This window comes from Cupressus sempervirens, chromosome 4 (genome assembly GCF_028749045.1).
Source record: "Cupressus sempervirens isolate cs-2001-9-10 chromosome 4, ASM2874904v1, whole genome shotgun sequence".
Lineage (NCBI taxonomy): Eukaryota > Viridiplantae > Streptophyta > Pinopsida > Cupressales > Cupressaceae > Cupressus > Cupressus sempervirens.
The window spans coordinates 512,463,393-512,481,721 of record NC_143121.1 but is presented as its reverse complement, the minus strand read 5'-3'; the positions used below and the strand labels follow the sequence as shown (position 1 = coordinate 512,481,721).

General features: G+C 35.9%; 1 protein-coding gene across 1 annotated transcript in view; it reads right to left on the bottom strand.

Annotated features, from left to right (window-relative positions):
• The window catches only part of LOC149562183 (serine/threonine-protein kinase BSK5-like), a 69,011-nt gene extending 53,909 nt beyond the window's left edge, over positions 1-15,102 (bottom strand). Inside the window, exons 1-2 of the mRNA XM_089825729.1 lie at positions 14,321-15,102; positions 5,425-5,560 (exon numbers count right to left, since the gene is read on the bottom strand). Coding sequence (XP_089681855.1) covers positions 5,425-5,560; positions 14,321-14,770 — 586 coding nt within the window. The 5' untranslated portion in view covers positions 14,771-15,102. The remainder of the gene's footprint in view (positions 1-5,424; positions 5,561-14,320) is intronic.
• Positions 15,103-18,329: the final 3,227 nt, after the last annotated feature.

Genomic DNA, 18,329 nt, shown 5'->3' with positions numbered 1-18,329 from the left:
GACATATTTTTTAACTATCATCTCTCAATGGTCTTTGGCACTCCAATTTTTATTTCTCAGGCTCTCTTTTCTAAAAAACTTAACCAGTTTATAGTACCTGGAATATAAGGTATGAAAAGTTTTCTCCTCCACATTTTCCCCATTGAGTATTTAGGATCTTCTACCCCTTTTCAATTTTTCAACATCTTTTCTAATTTGATCCTCTTGATAACCGTTCATCTTTAATGGTTTCCCATCAGACAGCCTTATTTGGCATCCTAGAATTCCACCATGTAGCCCTGTGATGAACAGTGTAAAAAGATGTAAGAGCACTCAGAGTATGACAGTTTAGTTAATCAGTTTGCACTTTTTTTTCCTAGACAAGCAAAGAAAGACGTGAGTAATTGACACTTAGCTTTACCTAGCCTAATACATTTCTAGTCCAATTTAGGAAACTGTGGTAAATAGTTTACAATACTGCTATCATGTCAGAAATGAAAGACTACTTCAGCAGCAACCTTCTATAAAAATCTTCCACCCATCCCCTATTTCATTCTTCACAATTTTGTTTTGAAATGTTTCAGGTCTCTAACTTACCTAAAAACAAGCAGTAAGAAGAATATAGCAAGAGAAATTGTGATTTAAGTATTGCAAGAAGTGTTATGAATAAGAAATTTTTTAGTCACTATTCATTACTTCTTGGTTGCAAATGATGGCATATGATGCTGGCATCACAAATGACAAATGTTTACTTTACCAACCAATAAATGATAGATAAGAAATCAAACTAGTCGCCCTAATGTGATAGGTACTCCCACTACCCAAGCACTGCATACTATCTAGTAAAATAAATATATCATTCTCATAAGTAGGAGATAATTTCACCACTGTGAGCATCACCTAGATCCAATGAGTGCTAAGTGTTCCATTTATTCTCATGAGAGATGGATTCATGTTGAATCAGTACTCATGAAACATGGGTCAATGAGTTTGACTCAAAATCACACAGTTAAATCCTGATAGCAATATCACAATATCATCCTGATATCAATATCACAATATCATTCTCAATTACTTAGCATTGTCTGTGTTTACAGCAATAACAACATCATCATGATTTGTCAAATTTCAGTATTGCTTAAGGCTTAACATTGTCGTAACACACAGCTCCAGCAATAGCAGTGTTGTAAAAAGTTAACGGAGAGCAGATAAGCCTATGGAATCAAATAATCTGATGTCTGGAATAAACAGGAGACATACAGCATGCTTCAGGTGAAAAACTGACATTGCAATCATAAAAAGGACCCAATTTTCAGATCAATAAACATTAAACAAGTAGCAAGTAGTTCAATTCTTTTGTTGATTCTTGAATTCTAATTAAAGAGTTTATGGATCAACAGATTGCAAAAAGCAACAATCCAATATACATATGCACACAATATGCATAAATCCGAGTGCACACAGAGAAAATATAATGCAATCACTTGAGCACTAAAACATATTAGCTCAATTTGTTCTACTCAACTCTAGCAAAAATACTAGAATATAGAAATCACAAATGCACTGCTGCAATTTTTTAATGGAAGCAATTTCATGATTATCAGTAAAACTTGTGGTCAGAATTTGGCCTCACTAATTCATGGCTGGGTGGCTCCAGCCAACTCCTATAAATCCTACTGAACTTTCTTATATACTCAAAATATCAAAGAATTTAAAAAGTTGAACTCAAATTTCAGCCACAAACTGCAATGTGAATACACAAACCAATTCTCCTCTACAAATTTGCCACATTTTTAAAAACTACAGGTAAATAATATGTCCCTGTAGGTTCTTTGGACTACATAAAATCTAGGAATGAAGTGGCATTACAATAATTACAAATAATTTAAAAGCGTGAGGACATTACAAGCAGACTACCTTGCATATCATTCCAGGTTACAAACAAATGACTTAGCCTCTTAGATATGCGATAGAACCAAAATACATTAAAATAGCATAATTCTTGCACAAATGTCAAAAAGGAACAGTTAATTCACATCAATCACCACATTGTTCTTTATGAACAAAGGTGAGTTTTTTGAAGGGCCCAAATTCTTTTATGAAAGGCAAAAGATAAGATGATGAAGCCCGGGGAAAACAACAAGAAACAATCGACATGGAACTGTCAGCACTTAGGCTTCTTTACATCAGCAATCAGACATCAAACACCAAACTGGCAAACCAACCTCACATTAGGGGAGAACAATTGTATCCAGCAGTTTAAAACCTAACCACTCTTAAGGAGTTTTGGATAACCTCAATTACATAAGAAACTTTACATAAGAAACATAAGAAACTTTACAGGACATTAATAGGGATAAAATTGTCGTCACCTATCTAAAAACGGAGTTCCCATTGCATAACTTTGTGACACTGCGAGTTTCTATAATTGTTTCTAAGTTCACGTTTTCATAATTTTCTATGGTTTTAGATTTGTACTATTCTAGACTTGGAGAGAGATTAAATCTCACTTGTTTTCTTTATCCAAGAAGGAAAGGAGCAATCACCAGACTTTTTTCCTTTCAGTTTCACCAGAGAGGACAATAAAAAAATTTAAAAGGGAAAAGTTGTGGCATGTAGGAATAAAGATTTAGCTCAATCAGTAAACCAGATATAAGCCCCAAGACTCCCAACTAGAGAATAGCCCACTACGTCTCAAGAATATTTTTATCAAAAATTGGCATATGAGATAAAATTTGATGACCAACATGGGTTAAATGGTGTTAAGCCCATCTAAAATTAAAATGCCTAAACTTTTTTCATGAGATCTGTATATTTCTATAGCCATATGACATGTGAGCTTGAAGACAGATAACCAAAGTCTGGGAACATAACATAGAGATGAATAGATATAAACATACAAGTTTGCTTTCAACAACAGATCATGAGTTGACTTAATGGGGCTAACATTCCCACAATTCTCCAAACATGAATTTCTCATAACATACTTTCTGAATAGTATAACTCTTAACAATAATTTGTTTCTAAGTTCACTTTCACCATAGGCGTTTGTGGTCATGGATTTGTACTAATGGTATCACAGAGCAGCTCACAAGGTCTCAAGAATATTTCACACATAGGATCATAAAGGTTTGCCAGCTGTGTAACATCTCTCAATAACCAGTTTTCTTGTAAATACTTAGGTTATCCTAGATTTTTCAGTTCGTTTAATTACCAATATGGTAAAGTAAATTTTTTATGTAAAGTTCATTTTCAACAACAGATTATGAGATGACTTAATGGAGCTAACATTCTCAATATTTATCCAAATGTGAATTTCTCATAACATACTTTCTGGGTAGTATAACTTTTAACCATATTTGTTTCTCAGTTCACTTTTACCATAGATTTTTATGATCTTCGATTTGTACTAATGGTATAACATCGCAGCTCACAAGGTCTCCAGAATATTTCTCATTAAAATTGACATAGGATCATCAAGGTATGCCAGCTGTAACATGTCTCGATAACCAGTTTTCTTGTAAAAACATAAGTTATCCTAGATATGTTAGTTGAATCAGTTTCCAATGTGGTAAAGTAAATTATATATGTATATCATGTAGATTCCTTGTTATGTGTCTTTGGTGTTTATGTAACTTGAAAGGGTACCGTCAGTCCTAAAAGAAATTCTTCATATGTATTGAAATGAGGATCCAAACATGTTTTACATGCTGTTATTGTACTAATAAATTACAATAACAGTTAATTTTATGCGTGTTGTGAATAGCAGAATATCCTGATGTCTGGGTTAGAGCTTTGAGCAGTTTTTTACACTCCACTTGACGATGTGGATTTTCAAGAGCAACCATCTATCTCCCAAGATTGTTTAGATGGGCTTCTGAGATAAATCTAGTCTCAAAAGGACTTCATTAGACTGTACACAGTCTCTTCCTTGGTGATCAACAAGGACAGTAGATCATATTGTACTCCTGACTCTAATGCAGACTATATTCATGTTCTCCATGCTACCTTCTTTTCTCTTGTTTCTATCAACAGTTTTGACAAAGCACCTTCCTATTGGATAAGCATTTCTTGGTAAGGCTTGTGTATGCATACTCTCAGTTATTGTGTCATACCCATGGCTAAGTTGGTTCTCTTGCTTCATTGCTTAAATTTCATTTCCTTTGTTTCTGGTTTATGGGCTTCCTTGTAGCACCCTAATTTTCCTATAACTCGCATTCCTAAATCACGTTAGCCTACTTTGGGCACTAATGTGATATCTACTTTTTTGTATTTTTGAATCATATATGTTTTTGAAAGTTGATGTGTGATTGTGTACCTGTTAAATTATTAGCATTTATATGGGTGATATTACTACTACTCCCTCCAATAAGCATCACTCACCCCCTCCAATAAGCATCAGATATTGATGAATAATTTGTGTTTGTGTAAGTTTTTTTTGACGATTTATAAACCTTCTGGGAGTGCAATTACAAATCGATTTCCCCTGATTAAGATGGCATTTGCTCTTATAATGTTTGAGGAAATGCAAACGAGTAGACATGGGCAATGATATGCCGTCGAAGACGCTCTTATAACTTAAGTATTATAAGCATAAAAAGGGTTATTTTGTTGGCATATTCATATGTTCCTAAACTTTATTTTAAATAAGATTATCATCCACAAGAATCACAGACTGACTTGAGTTGTTCACAATTGCAGAGTAACTTATTTTAGAGTTCCAATATCATTCAGGTAACTAGGATATCTTCTATATTTAAGACTATCATGTAGGTTCACTGATTTTGAATGGCATATCACCTATTTATGTAAATGTAACACTTAAGGTGACATTAAGTCAGAGTGAATAGGTCCTAATCACAACAAACAATTTGTCACTAAAAACTTTAACTGACAACTTCAGATAGGCATAAATATAAACCTGTACCTTCAATAATGTTCAATTTTGTGATATACTTTGAAGTTTGAACATTCTCACATATGATAGGCTAAGGAAGAACTCTTTGTATTTCAAGTTAAATGCTTAGTGTATTGGCTTAATCTATGAGCATTAGTTGTTAACCCATCAGATCTATTACATGTGTGGTATCATTAACTAACCAGACACATTTACAGCTCCTATTGTACTCTAATTCTCCACAAGGTACACTCCATTCTTTTCAGAAGTCATCGACTGCAAAAGTGTATGCATATCATATAATATGAACTCAATTTTAGAAGCCACAAATAGAATATGTATCTTGAAAGAGGGGTGATGTTGTCAACATTTTTCACATTTTTTGTTAGTTAATTGTTGGCAGTCTTCATTTTAGGATTATCAGGCTAAAGCAACACAAACATGACATTCAGAAACTTTCATATATCTTGCTGAAACACAAACACTTTTCATCCTTTCTTTACATGGAATGTTTTTAAAAATTTACTAGATGAAAGACACAAACATACAATGAAAGAGGTGTTTGGCCAGGGTATCATTCGGCATATATTCTGCCACCAGTAATCGTTCATCCCCATCACAACAGCATCCTATCAAATTTACCAATCGTTCATGGCGAAGTTGACCCACAGACCTTGCTTCCTCCTGCATTTAAACAATTGTCCTTGATAATCTCATAATGGGAAGATTGAAGATACATCACATAGCATACAGCAGATACCTACTATATTAATAAAAAGTGTATTGTAAACTACGCCGCACCATAAAGAAAAGAAAGGAAGCAAAGTCATTCAAAAAGCCAGATATTATAAGAAGCTTTGACACTAGATGATAGGAAACAAAACAAAAAAAAGACATTCTGGCTCTTGCATAAAAATATGGAATCAGCGATTTCTTAAATAGCAACCAAACTTTTGCTAGTAAACAACCATTGAATCCAATCCATATTTTCATGATACAGCAAATGAAAATGTCAACAATATGAGAAGAAAAGAAAAGCAGTTTGCAAAATTAACCCTCAGACAAGGAAAGGTCTTGGTCCCAAATATATTATGTTGAAGCTGTGGAGTCATATTCTGCAGAAGCTACTTTAATTTGGAGCACATAGAAAAAAGAAACAGAGAAAATTCTTGTTATGATTAATACAGATCGTCACACTACATCTATTGAAACTGAAAACGTGAGAATATCCAGGTTAAGAGCCAATTCACTCATAAGATAGAATATACTAGTACAATGGGTAGCAGCTATGTTACCATTTCTCTTGCCCCACCCCCAAATGCGGATGAGGATGGATCCGGAGGCGAAGGTGGAAGCAGATGCACTTTGGAGGCGCCCAGGAAACGCATCTCAGGGCTGTGGATGCCCTGTGGGTGTGGTCCAGTGCATCCACGGCCCTGAGATGTGCTTGCTGAGCGCCTCCAGAGGCATCCAATGTACATCCAAATGCATATGGGGGAGAAAAATATATAAATAACAGAGACAACAAGAAAACTTCTGAAGTTATACATGCCACAGTTCACAGTTCACAAAGTTTCAAAGCAAATTTGTTTTGTTATAACAAAAGATTATTTTAAAGCAGATTGCATTTAGTTCATAGTTTACAAATGCCTATCTAAATAGAAACAATAAACAAAAATCCCAATGAACTGCTCTTTGCTGAGTTAAACTGCAGTTTTGTGCCTGGGCAGCGATGCAATGATGAACTCCTCCTAAACTGGAGTTTGAACATATACTGAATGGGGAAACAAGAATGGTCAATGGCTTCTTCAACAAGGAACTTTGACCTAGGCAATGCTTTGATAACTTTGCCTTAAAAAATGCCCAAAAGCAGTTTATATATATATATATATATAAACGCATCCAAACCCCCAAGAAAAAAATAATGCCCATTGACACACCCGATTCTCGTACCCGCATCCGCATGAGCACCCGAATCAGAAACTGAGGGCAGCAGGATTAGGTCTCCATAATAGCTCATTTCTGAGGAAGAAAAGCAGTAGTGCTCAAATAAAAATAACATTCTTTATTATATAATGAGTGAATTGAATTGTTAAGAAAAAATATTCCTAAAAGATTATTTTAAAAATTTCTACATTGCTGTGCATTGTTGATTACCCATATAATATTGTAATCATAAAGCTACGCTGCATGAGAAAATTCAAAAAAAACAAAGGATTGTTGCATTAAAAGTCAGTAATAAGGAAGACACAGCACTTTAATCACAAGGTAATGTGATTGTCACAAGTCTCCAAAACATTTCATATGATTTCTCTTAGGTTCTGTTTCCTTTTCCAAGCAAGCCCTTAATTAAAATTTAACATTGATATTGAACATTGTCTTGCGTAAAAATTGAAACTAAATCATTTCAATGCCAGTTATATTAATAATTGTCATTATCTACTGTCAAGACTGAAGACACAACCAAAATGTGTAATATTAATATTGGAAGAACATCTTTCCCTTACATGGGAAATAAGGTTTTAAGGCATTGTCTGAAAAGGAATAAAAGTAGTTATTGCCTTGGTGGATGTCTTAAAGACTGCAGCCATCAGAATTGAAGCTGTGAATATCTATAATCATATAATCTGCTAGAACAAATCGACCGAGATTAAAATGAAATTGACTACACGGTGCTTAAGGGACAAAACGACAGCTAAAAGATGATCCTCGAGGGATGTATCCTTATTCAATACCATACTGACCAAGCCTAAAGCACAATATCAAACCAGACTCTTTCCTCAAACCAATTCTCAATTATTATCGTACTATTATTTATATTTACCAGCACTAACAAATAGTAGCACTAGCACAAACTTGTTGAAGTTTTTCAATCATAGACATCTGGAGACCAACGATTTCTTCCAAAACTCTTAGAATACAGTGGGATCTTATTTGAGCAGAGAGAGAGAGAGAGAGAGCCTATTTCCAAGGATGATGAAAGTAGGTCATGTAATCACTTCAATGTTTAAAACAACCAATACTACATGCTAAAATCTAAAAGCACAAACATGTCAAAATGCATCACTACATACTATAAGAATAGACATGCAAAAAGAAGAGATAACAGTTTGGCAAATATTGAAGATCAAGACCATGCCTACAAATAAAAGCTACCGCTAATCTATTACAGTACACTGCAGAAGACGAAAGATCAACATCTTCATCCACAACCATGAGAGAAAAGACAAGATCTCACAATGTCTATACAATATGGCCTGGACTGACTAGGCCATCAGAGTAAATGGGACACCATGAAATAAGATGCTCTGTTATCCCGGCTTTTTAAGGAGATGAAAGGCAGCATACTTCATCTTGCTATATAAGTTGGAAGAGTGAACTCGCACCCAACTACCCAAGAAAAGTTCTACAGTCATGAGACCATTGATATTAAATAGTTGAGATAGAAGAATGTGTCACTAGCAACTTAAAATTCATGTCACATACCGAACGTAGAGAAAGTGGAATGGCCATCACCACATCTACCATGGACCTTTCATTATAGGCACCAGTCACATTTATCATCCTCCTAGAACCCAACTCACTATTTTATCATTCTCGCCAACATCACCATCCTTTCTACAAAATTTGACATAGATCAAGCAAAATATCCCATATTCCGCAAGGATATGCTCCCCCTTCAAAAAGCATGTTTGCACACCACGGCACCCTGAGGGCATAAGAGAAGAGACAAGGACAAAATGCCCCCCAACCCACGACCTCTTACCACCACCATCACCAAGGTGAAGATTTCTGAGGCATCCTTTTGAAATAGGGAATGTCCCCAAGATGTGTGAACTTTATGAAGTCCCTCAAACATCTTAAAGACTCTAGGAAGTTGCTATAAACTACGCAGCAATATAAATTCATATTTTTTATTAATTTTTTGGAAAATATGAAACAAGAACTCTATGTTATGATAACGAGTTTGATGGCACAACCTAAATTTGTGCTCGGTGGTCAGGGCTCTCCCCCTTGACCCCACTGTATTGCACCAAGGGCATAGCCCTCTAGTAGAAGAGCTACCCCTTGACTCATTAGGAACACTAACCCCAAACCCCCACCCCTACTTAGATTTGCACCACCAGCCACCAATCCCCCATTGTCCCCAAATTTGAGTACTTGGTCCCACCACTCCTAAATTTGGGTCCTTGTTCCCCTTATCGACAGAGCTCCACAGGACACTGCAATATTCCCTTCAAAGAGACATTACTAATCATACTTACATATATTTACAAGATCAAAAAAATAAAATATAGGGACCTAAAATTCCCTTTATGGAATTAATCAAGCCCATAGAGCAAAGAATTGATCAAGAATGACCTCAATAGTAATTCACTCTTCAAAATCATTAACGATAGGGGAAAATAGAGAAATAAAACCAGCATCTCAAGAACCAGATCTAGGACTTCATGATGATAACACAAAGAAAAATCATTTACACATAATAAATCATAGAAAATTTAGACATAGAATTCTCAAATCAAATAAAGTAACACACTCGAAAGTGGATGGAATGATTTGTTGGGCCAGACATCCTCCTCAACAAGGCCCCTTGGTCTTCAATAAAAAGTTCATTTCTTTTCCCACTATTCAGTTCTTGATCAGAACTTAATGTCAGGTGTCAGGTTCCCAAGAGGAACCAGAGACTTAGCTGGGCAAACTTTGACCTAAAGTTACAAATTTTAAAATCTGAAAATTCCAGCTCTGAATCCACAGTTATGTTGTTAACAGTAACTTCATGTTATACCTGACAAAACTCTGAAAATTTGAAACATGAGATCTGCGCTGAAATATGAAATAATACCTGTAAAGCGGAAACAGAAGCTCTAATACTACTGTTAAGCGCACAGATTTGAAATCTGCTGATATTCTTTAGACTAACAACACAAATTTCAATGTTTGGGTGCTGAAAAACAGGATCTGAACTCTTAAGAGAACTCAAGCTATGGAGCATTAACCTAAACCTAACAAAAATATGAAATACTCGTTAAGATGTGAAAATGCAAATGCTACAAATTTGAATCTCTTGTTATGTGTCCACAAAACTAGTACAAAATCTGAAATCTGGAAATATTAAAAAAGCTAACCATAGAGAAATCTGTGTATCTGAAACTCGACTAGACAGCATTTTGGTCCTTGCAATCCTCACAAAAATGGTGAGAGATTAGTTTGAATTGATTCACATAAAAACTGCTAAGAGGTAGGAATGTTGCGGTCGAAAAATTGAAAGGCATGCTTTTAGAAAAATAATAATAACTATTGAAAAAAATACTAATCAATATGTATTTAAGCACTCTGAGAAATTGTCTAACCCTAAAAATATTAGCAACCTTACCTCCTTACAAGAAATGCTTAATATATTATATAATGCAAGTTAAAGTGTTTTGTGTGCTCATGAGGAACAAGATTGAGAATCGTCCGTGTGACAATAATACTATCACAGCAGGGGGCAGATGATATTGGGGCCTTCTTAAAACAAACAAAGTTAAACAAGAAGGTACACAACATCAAAAACTGAAATAATGTTTTTTTACTCTGTAAGATTCTGCTTCTGTCGTGGAGAGAAAAGCTGACCATTGTTTCTTTGTCTTCTATCAACCCAAGAAAGAATAACACCCTTCACATTCATCTGATAAACTTACCACTAAAAAGGAGGGCATGAGAAAGTACCATGAAGATGGTATCAAATTTCAATCCAAGCAACACAAGCAAAGGTTTCATTGCAGTGCGGACCTTCCCAGAAAAACCTCAGGCAACCAGGAATGACTTTTGTTTGTCAAAAATACCACCAGCATTTTATTTCGATTTTCATTTGCATCCTATGATGTTTGTATACAAAGGGCAAGGAGCTAAATTCCAAGTGTCATTTTGCATGAGGGTTTCCCTGTGAGGTTAACCCTTATCCTGTTTGTAAGTAATAGAATAGCTATCTTGAACTGTGAGAGCTCGTTATGTCCATGATAATCTCTTGTTATAACTCTCTCCAAGCTCCAGTAGCGTCCGAGCAGCATTTTCAGCATAGCAGCAAACCAATTGTTGGACGGGAATAAAGGTCAGAGGCTCATCCATCACCTGATAATCTAATGCATGAAAATCTATGGTCCTATCTAGATAATTAATCAACAAAACCTGACAACGTAACTCAAGAGTAAGAAGCAAGATGACCAGGAAGAGTAGCAAGAGGACCTTCCTCTTCACAAGTAAGAGCTGGAATCGAAACAAAAGAGGGAAAATCCTTGAAGGTAAGCAAATCTGAGAGCCAACTCGATGGATGACAGATTTCATCATGGAAGGCAATGTCATTTCCAATAAAAAAATTCTTAGGTGAAGGATCATAGACATATACACAGTAGACCTTGGACTATTCATCGTATCCAACTAGAATACACTTGCAGCTCTTAGGTTCTAACTTATGTTGAATCTCACCTAGAAGGTGGGCTCATGCATCGGAACCAAATATTCAAAGATATTATGTGTCTAATTTTTTACAAATAAAGCCTTCATGAAGAGAACATACCCTGATATTTTAAGTAAAGGTTTGATTGATGATGTGGGTGGCATGGAGCACAGCTCCCCAACAAAACTTAAGATCCGTGTAGTTGGCATGAGGTGCACATCAAGCTAATTCCATAATAGCAAAAGTCTTATGCTAGGTAACTCCATTCTGTTATGGAGTGCAGCAAACTGTATGCCGACAAGTGATGCTATGATCACTAAGAATTCACTAAAACTCCCTAAATCATTCACCTTCCTTTTCTGATTAATGGCATTTAATCATCCTCTCAAGTTGATTCTCTAAAAGAGCTTTGAATTCTTTGAACTAATGGAGTTCTTTATCCTTGCCTTTGATGCAACAGATCCAAACGAATCAAGAATGGCCATCAAGAAAGAAGAGGAAGTGCTTAGCTTCGAAGTTGAAGAATTTCAAATAGGCTCACAAATGTAATTAATAATTATGCATATTAGATGCTGAGAAGCTCAATGACTTTTGTACTACAAAGAAGATTTTTCAATAGTGCTTGCCAAATAGCAACCTTCACAAACTCTGCTTCGAGGACTAATGGAAGCTCTGCTTTGAGGACTTATGGAAGGAATTCCTCTAGACGTGTTGAGAGTGCTCATGTTACAAATTGACCCATAAGCTGGTGTGACCCAATCTATGATGCCAAAGAGAGCTTGTATCATCCACTAGTGATCATAGCCACAAATTCTAATGTTTTGCATGATGCATCAAAACTGCCACACATGTACATCTGGCCTGGCTCACAGCAAATCCAAAAGCAACTAACTTGAAGCTGTTATCTATGTCTTTCATAACCCACTTGTCTAGCCAGAATTCAGCTTTCTTGTCGGTTAATGATATAGTAGACAAATACAAGGTTGACCCATGTCTAGTAAATGTAACACTTGTTTGAAAGTATGATTGTTGATGGCAGATGCTGATGGAGACATCACTACTTCCAGATATGGCAGGGGTAGAATCATCTCCTGTTGCAACCTGTTGTACTTGATGTAGTGTGGAGTAGTTGGAGAGCATGCTCCTATGACTAGACATGTAATGATCTTCTCCAAAGTTGACTACACATTTCATAGATGTTTTGGAATTAGAAAAGCTGTAAAGTTTCTCTGGGTTTTCCAGCTCAATTATATATTTCCATTCAATTATTGTAAAATGCAACTTCAACATTAGTATTTAACAGAAAATTTATATCTCACTTTTCATTGGACCGCTTTGCCATTCCTTCCATGTTTCATTCTCTTCATTTTTCAGTGTTAACCTTTGAAACTGTCATTCCTGTACTGACAATGGTATCTCACCAAGTCTTCTTATCCAAAGGACTTTAATTCTCAAAAAAAAAAAAACCTAACTATGCTTGACTGCATTGTGGAAAACACTAACTGGGTCTCAAATGATGTTAACCTACACTTACCATGTGCTTTGTGTTGCATTCAGTGGTTTAGGCTAAATATTGTTATCATGCTACTAGTTTTTTTCTTATTATAGCATTGCATCAGAACAGATCCCTCAATATTCTGCAAGAAAACTTGTCAAGAAAACCATCATGGAAAATTATTTTAACTCCAAAATTTCTGTTAAAAGTCTGGAGTGAGAATTAAGAATGAATCGGAAAGCTCTGCCTTATTCCTAGTCAGAGTCATAGTCAAAAAAGACTCCAAACTCATTATAATATAGTCAATCAAAATAGTGACCAGGAATTCTGAATCTAACTATTATTTACAAATATCAAGAAATATAATTATGGACTTCAGAACTAGTGTACAAGAATACATAAGACGAGAAAAGAACAATGGAGGAACAAAACTAGTTAAAATGATGGATTGAACCCTTTCAATGTACAGCGAGGAAGAACCATGCAATTTCATCATGGACAAGCTGAAAATTAATTATTCTAGGGAGAGAAGTAAAAATTGGTTGGGAACTTGGGAAGAGATCAAATGTGACGTATTGATTGTATATTTAATGTTGTATTAAGGAAATGGTTAATAATATGAAGAGGAAATTACCATGCTAACTTTAGTGCCTTTAGTTGATAGTCTCACGAACCTTGTATTATTGGGTTAAGCATAAAAAATATTGATTTTGAATCTCCGTACAGTTATTACGTTATGGTTTAATACGGCTTGGTTGTCCAAATTCAGAGGCAGAAACCCACAGTTGCCGTGCCTAGAAAAGATCTAAAGTTTGTTGGCAGCGGAGTCGTTCAACTGTAGCGTTCCTTTCCCATATTCACTGTCGAGTTTCTAATGAGTAATCACAGCTTTTAAGGTGATACAAATATATTTAATTTGTCTAGTTGGAAAACAACAAATATTTCCAATTTGTCTAGTCGGTAAACAGCAAATATCATATCCCGGGCATTGTGTGAGACGATATAGCCAAGTAATCTGGTTGGGAACAGCAAACAAAGGCATCTGTCCCGGACATTTGTCATTTTCAATGTAAACCACAAACTGACACCCTAAATATAGGGATGACTCGATTCTAATTATACGAAGCTGAAGTATACAAATGACAAGTAAATTTACTCTAATTATACATATCTAAAAGATGTTGAGACGTATTAGCCCCCTAGACCTTATATTGGATCTTTCACATATCGTACTTATAAGCATCTCTAAGTAGATATGTATTTCAGATATCTACGTTAGCTTATCAAGCTTTTACATAAATGCATACAGAATTAATAGGCATAATGAATACTTTTACATGTTAGCGACAGTCAAAGATATGTTTTTCATCCATTTCCTACAATACGTCTTCCCCCTTCCCGCCATTGTGTTTACGCCCAAATGAGACCAAATTTTCGAGGTAAAATAGCATTAGAAGGCAAAAACCAGAATCGATTGAGCAAAAGGCACTACTAAATCATAAAGTTTTACCATAAATTGACGCGGATCAGGCCAAGCTGCTTTGTGGAAGCGCTTGACAGCAATAGGACGGCCATGGAGCAGGCCTTTGTAGACAACATTGGGAGCCTTCTCGCCATGTTCAGACACGATGTTGTCGGCACGGAAGCCCCCAGTGGCCGCTCTGAGCTGCTCCACCCCGAACTCTGCGAAAACGGGCACAGCGGCCCACTCGTCCTTCTTCCCCTTTTCCTTCCCTTCCCTCTCCTCATCCCCCTCGCCCGACCACGAAGACGATGTCCTCCCATGTCCCGGCCACCAGCAGTTGCTCAATTTCCAGCACCTGCAACCCATTCTCATCCTCATCCTCATTCTCATCTTCATCCTCATCCGCCCTCCACAGGCTTTCCCGTCCTCTTCTCCCTCCCCTTCTCCTTCCCACTCGTCCTCCTCTCTCACTGCTTTCTCCTTCACGTATTGCATCCTCCCGCTTCCAAATTCCTCAGATTCAAACTTCAGATTTCAGTCAATTCCAGAATGCAGGCACGTCAAGGAAAACAGAGCTGCGTGTGGATCCAGTCGAACTCTTATACGCGAATTGTAGATACGCGAGAATTCTGATACCCATGATCCTAACCTAGCTTTAATCTTTCCCGCACGCTCAAATTCAGGCAATTGCTTTTGTGGGTGGCCCTCGTTTCACCTTTTTTTCTCACTGGGCAGCAGGGGATCTCCGATTGCTTACCACTTCCTTGCAATAAAAAATGACCTGGGGTCTCCCAAGCCCGTGTTTGTCATCATATTTGCCATGTTTTGGCATCATAGTCGGGGCCTGGGCGAATATATATGATAAATAAATAATGCTTGTGCTAGGGAATGCGAAAACACAGATTTGACCAAGTGGGGTCCTAGCCTTCAATTCTTAGAGGATGCCAGTTGTGACCCGTTTGCTGCTCTCGATATCAATCTCGATTGCCCCATCACATGCATATACTTATGCCAGTCCATGCCTCGGACGTAGTGCACTAATGTACCTCCTGTACGGAAAATTATAATCCCCATTGCCTAGGGATCTTTGCCTCCATATATTCTCTTCTCCCTAGAACCCTCCTAGGGTTTTCTTTTTCTTATTTCTTACCGGAGTAGGTCTATTTCATAGCAATTGGGAAGTGCTCAGATCACCATCTCTATAGCATCTTCATTTGGTGTTGTGTATATTTTTAAGGAGAATGTTTCAATAGAGTAATGTACTAACAAGTGGACAGGTTTGGTTCATAGGGTATATATAGTTTGTCTTTGATGGCATTAATGTGTAGATGTTTCCTATCCATTATCATAATTTTTTCACTTGGTATTTATTGTCATATATTCCATATTTACATCAAAAACACTATCTTATTGATGGACTAAAGTGTCAAGGGGAAAGGGTTGATAAACGCATTTCAATAACATCGATATAAGTTGTTGATTTGTTGATTTGATACTTACATTTGATCTAATACCCATACTTTTTGGTTTAATGTTCAATTTTTTTTACTACATTGCACGAATAGTTGTGACTTGTAAGTGGTTGTTGCTTTGATAATTACCAATAATTAAATTGAATATGCTCTTAGTTATAAAAAACAATCAGACTTTTGATAACACATCAATTGCATAAGTATGGGGTATCTTGTTTGCACGATGATTGGTCTCCCTTTTTGGGGAGGTTGTTTTGGATATATTGGCAAAAAATGTTGATGTGGCATCATATTGATGATGTGGTCTTGAAACTCTAGTTAAAAGCAAGGGACTTGCCAAGTAAGTTGTTAAAAATTAGAAGTGATTTGAAATTTTCACATAGAATTCTTAGAAGTGTGAAGTTTGGGTGCTCAACTACTTGGTCCTCTCCTTTACTTATTCACTCAAGAGAATCTAGAATGGTACATAAAAGATTCCCAATATTCAAATTTTTAAACTTAAATTTTGACTTTCTCACCTCTTTCATGATACTTGTGAACCAACATTTATTTTTATGTAATGCATTATTATCTCACGGTATTTCAAGACATTAAATGCATAATAATTGATTAGATAATATACGGTTAGGAATAAAGAATAAATAGAACAAATAAAGTACACTACTTTAAAGGAACAAAAGAATTAGATATACATAAACAAATCCCAAAATTCAAATTATCAATTTGATTTTCTTGCCTCTTTCATTCTATTTGTGAGATAATTATTGTAATATATTCTTATGTTATGGCATTTAAAGACATTAAATATGAATCAATTGCATAAGAGGCATTTAGTAATCAAAGATAAAAAAGAAGTGATTCTAACCGATTAAAATCCATTATCTATCCAAAAGAAAGTGTTGATCTAGTGCCATTGGTTGAAACCCCCATCAAACTTAATGCTTAGCAACTTTCTCTTAATTCTCTAGTTGAGAGGGCAAAGCTGGTTAAGATTGTCAATCACTCTTTGACTGACAAGAATATGCAATTGAATGGTTTGAAGCCTTCAGGGATGGAAATTTCTCCAAACAAGAATAGGACTGAGCCCCCTTTTGTTGATGTCGCCAATAAAAGAAATAAGAAAAGAGAGGGCAATGATAACCAGATATTAGCCAACTCTAATGGTTATAAAAATACACAAGGAGATATCACTAATTGTTTTAACAGACTTTATAACAATGGAAAGAACAACTCTAAAAATCATGAACATGGTCAACATCCATGGCTAGAATGTTAAAGGATTGGAGATGAATGATAGAAAATACATTGTCAGAAGATGGTGCAGTAAGCTTATACAAAAAGATTTTATATGATTACAAGAGATTAAAGTAGTTGGATTTTAGGCTCACACTATATTAAAAATGCTTTGGGATCATGTCACTAAATTCTATTCCAACCGTGAAAGAGGGAGGGGGGATTTTCTATTCTTGTGGGACCTAATTGGGTGGATTATATAGTTAATAGAGGGGTTTCTCCTTGTCATAGGGCATTGTGGATTGTATTTAGTAAAGATGGTCAAAGTTTTGAGTTGTGTAACTTCTATGTACCTAATGACTATAGAGATAGAGCAACACTATGAGAATGGGCTACAACCAATTTGTCTAATACCAGGTGGATCTTTACTAGTGATTTTAATATGGTCAAACATAGGGAGGATAAAATAAGAGGTAACTCTTATGGTTGGAAAGGCAATGAGTTATTCTTTTGGAACAAACTTAAGAGGAAGTTTAATGTGTTAGACCCTTTAGAAAATAGAAAAGCTAAATTTCAAGATATTTGGTACACTCAGTGCAATAATCAAAAGGGCTCTAAAAGGGTGTATTGCAGATTGGACAGAATCTATGCAAACTCCGCTCTTCTATGTTTTTACTCTGATCCTGGTCGCTCACCTATCATAGTTACTCATGCTTCTCTCTTTGACCATTCCCCTATCTCTGTGAAGATTGGGTTGCAAAATGAGATTCTAGTTTCTAGGGTGATTATCAATAAGCCCTTTAAACTTAAATATTTATCTTCTAAAAGACCAGGATACAATTGGTGCTCCCATGCAAGTCACTGGTATTTATAAGCTGGTTAGTGGTGGTGTTCAACCAAGAGAAATGTATAGTCTGATAGCGGTAGTACCAAACACTAGGATAGAGATGATGTCAGAATTCAAGAAGAATACTAACACCTACCAAAGCAGATAGATCAAGAGTAAGTGAAAAGATCAAACAAATGCTCCTAAAAAGTAGATAGTTGTAGCAAGTATTGATAGACCATTTATGCCCCCTTGGGATTGAAATCGAAATGAAGTAAGGGGAATGCAGAAATGAGCTAGATATGAATAAATTGAGATATAGCAATGTTTGAGATGATAGATGAATGATTAGAACCAAAGAGTGACTATAAGAAATTGATAGAATGCCCTATTTTGACCAAAGTTGACCATGAAGGATAAATCATAAAAATTAGGTCAAATCGAGTAGAAAGATGATTTAGATGTGAAAAGATGAATAAAAGTAGATATGAAGCATAGAAATGATGAAGACATGAAGAAATGA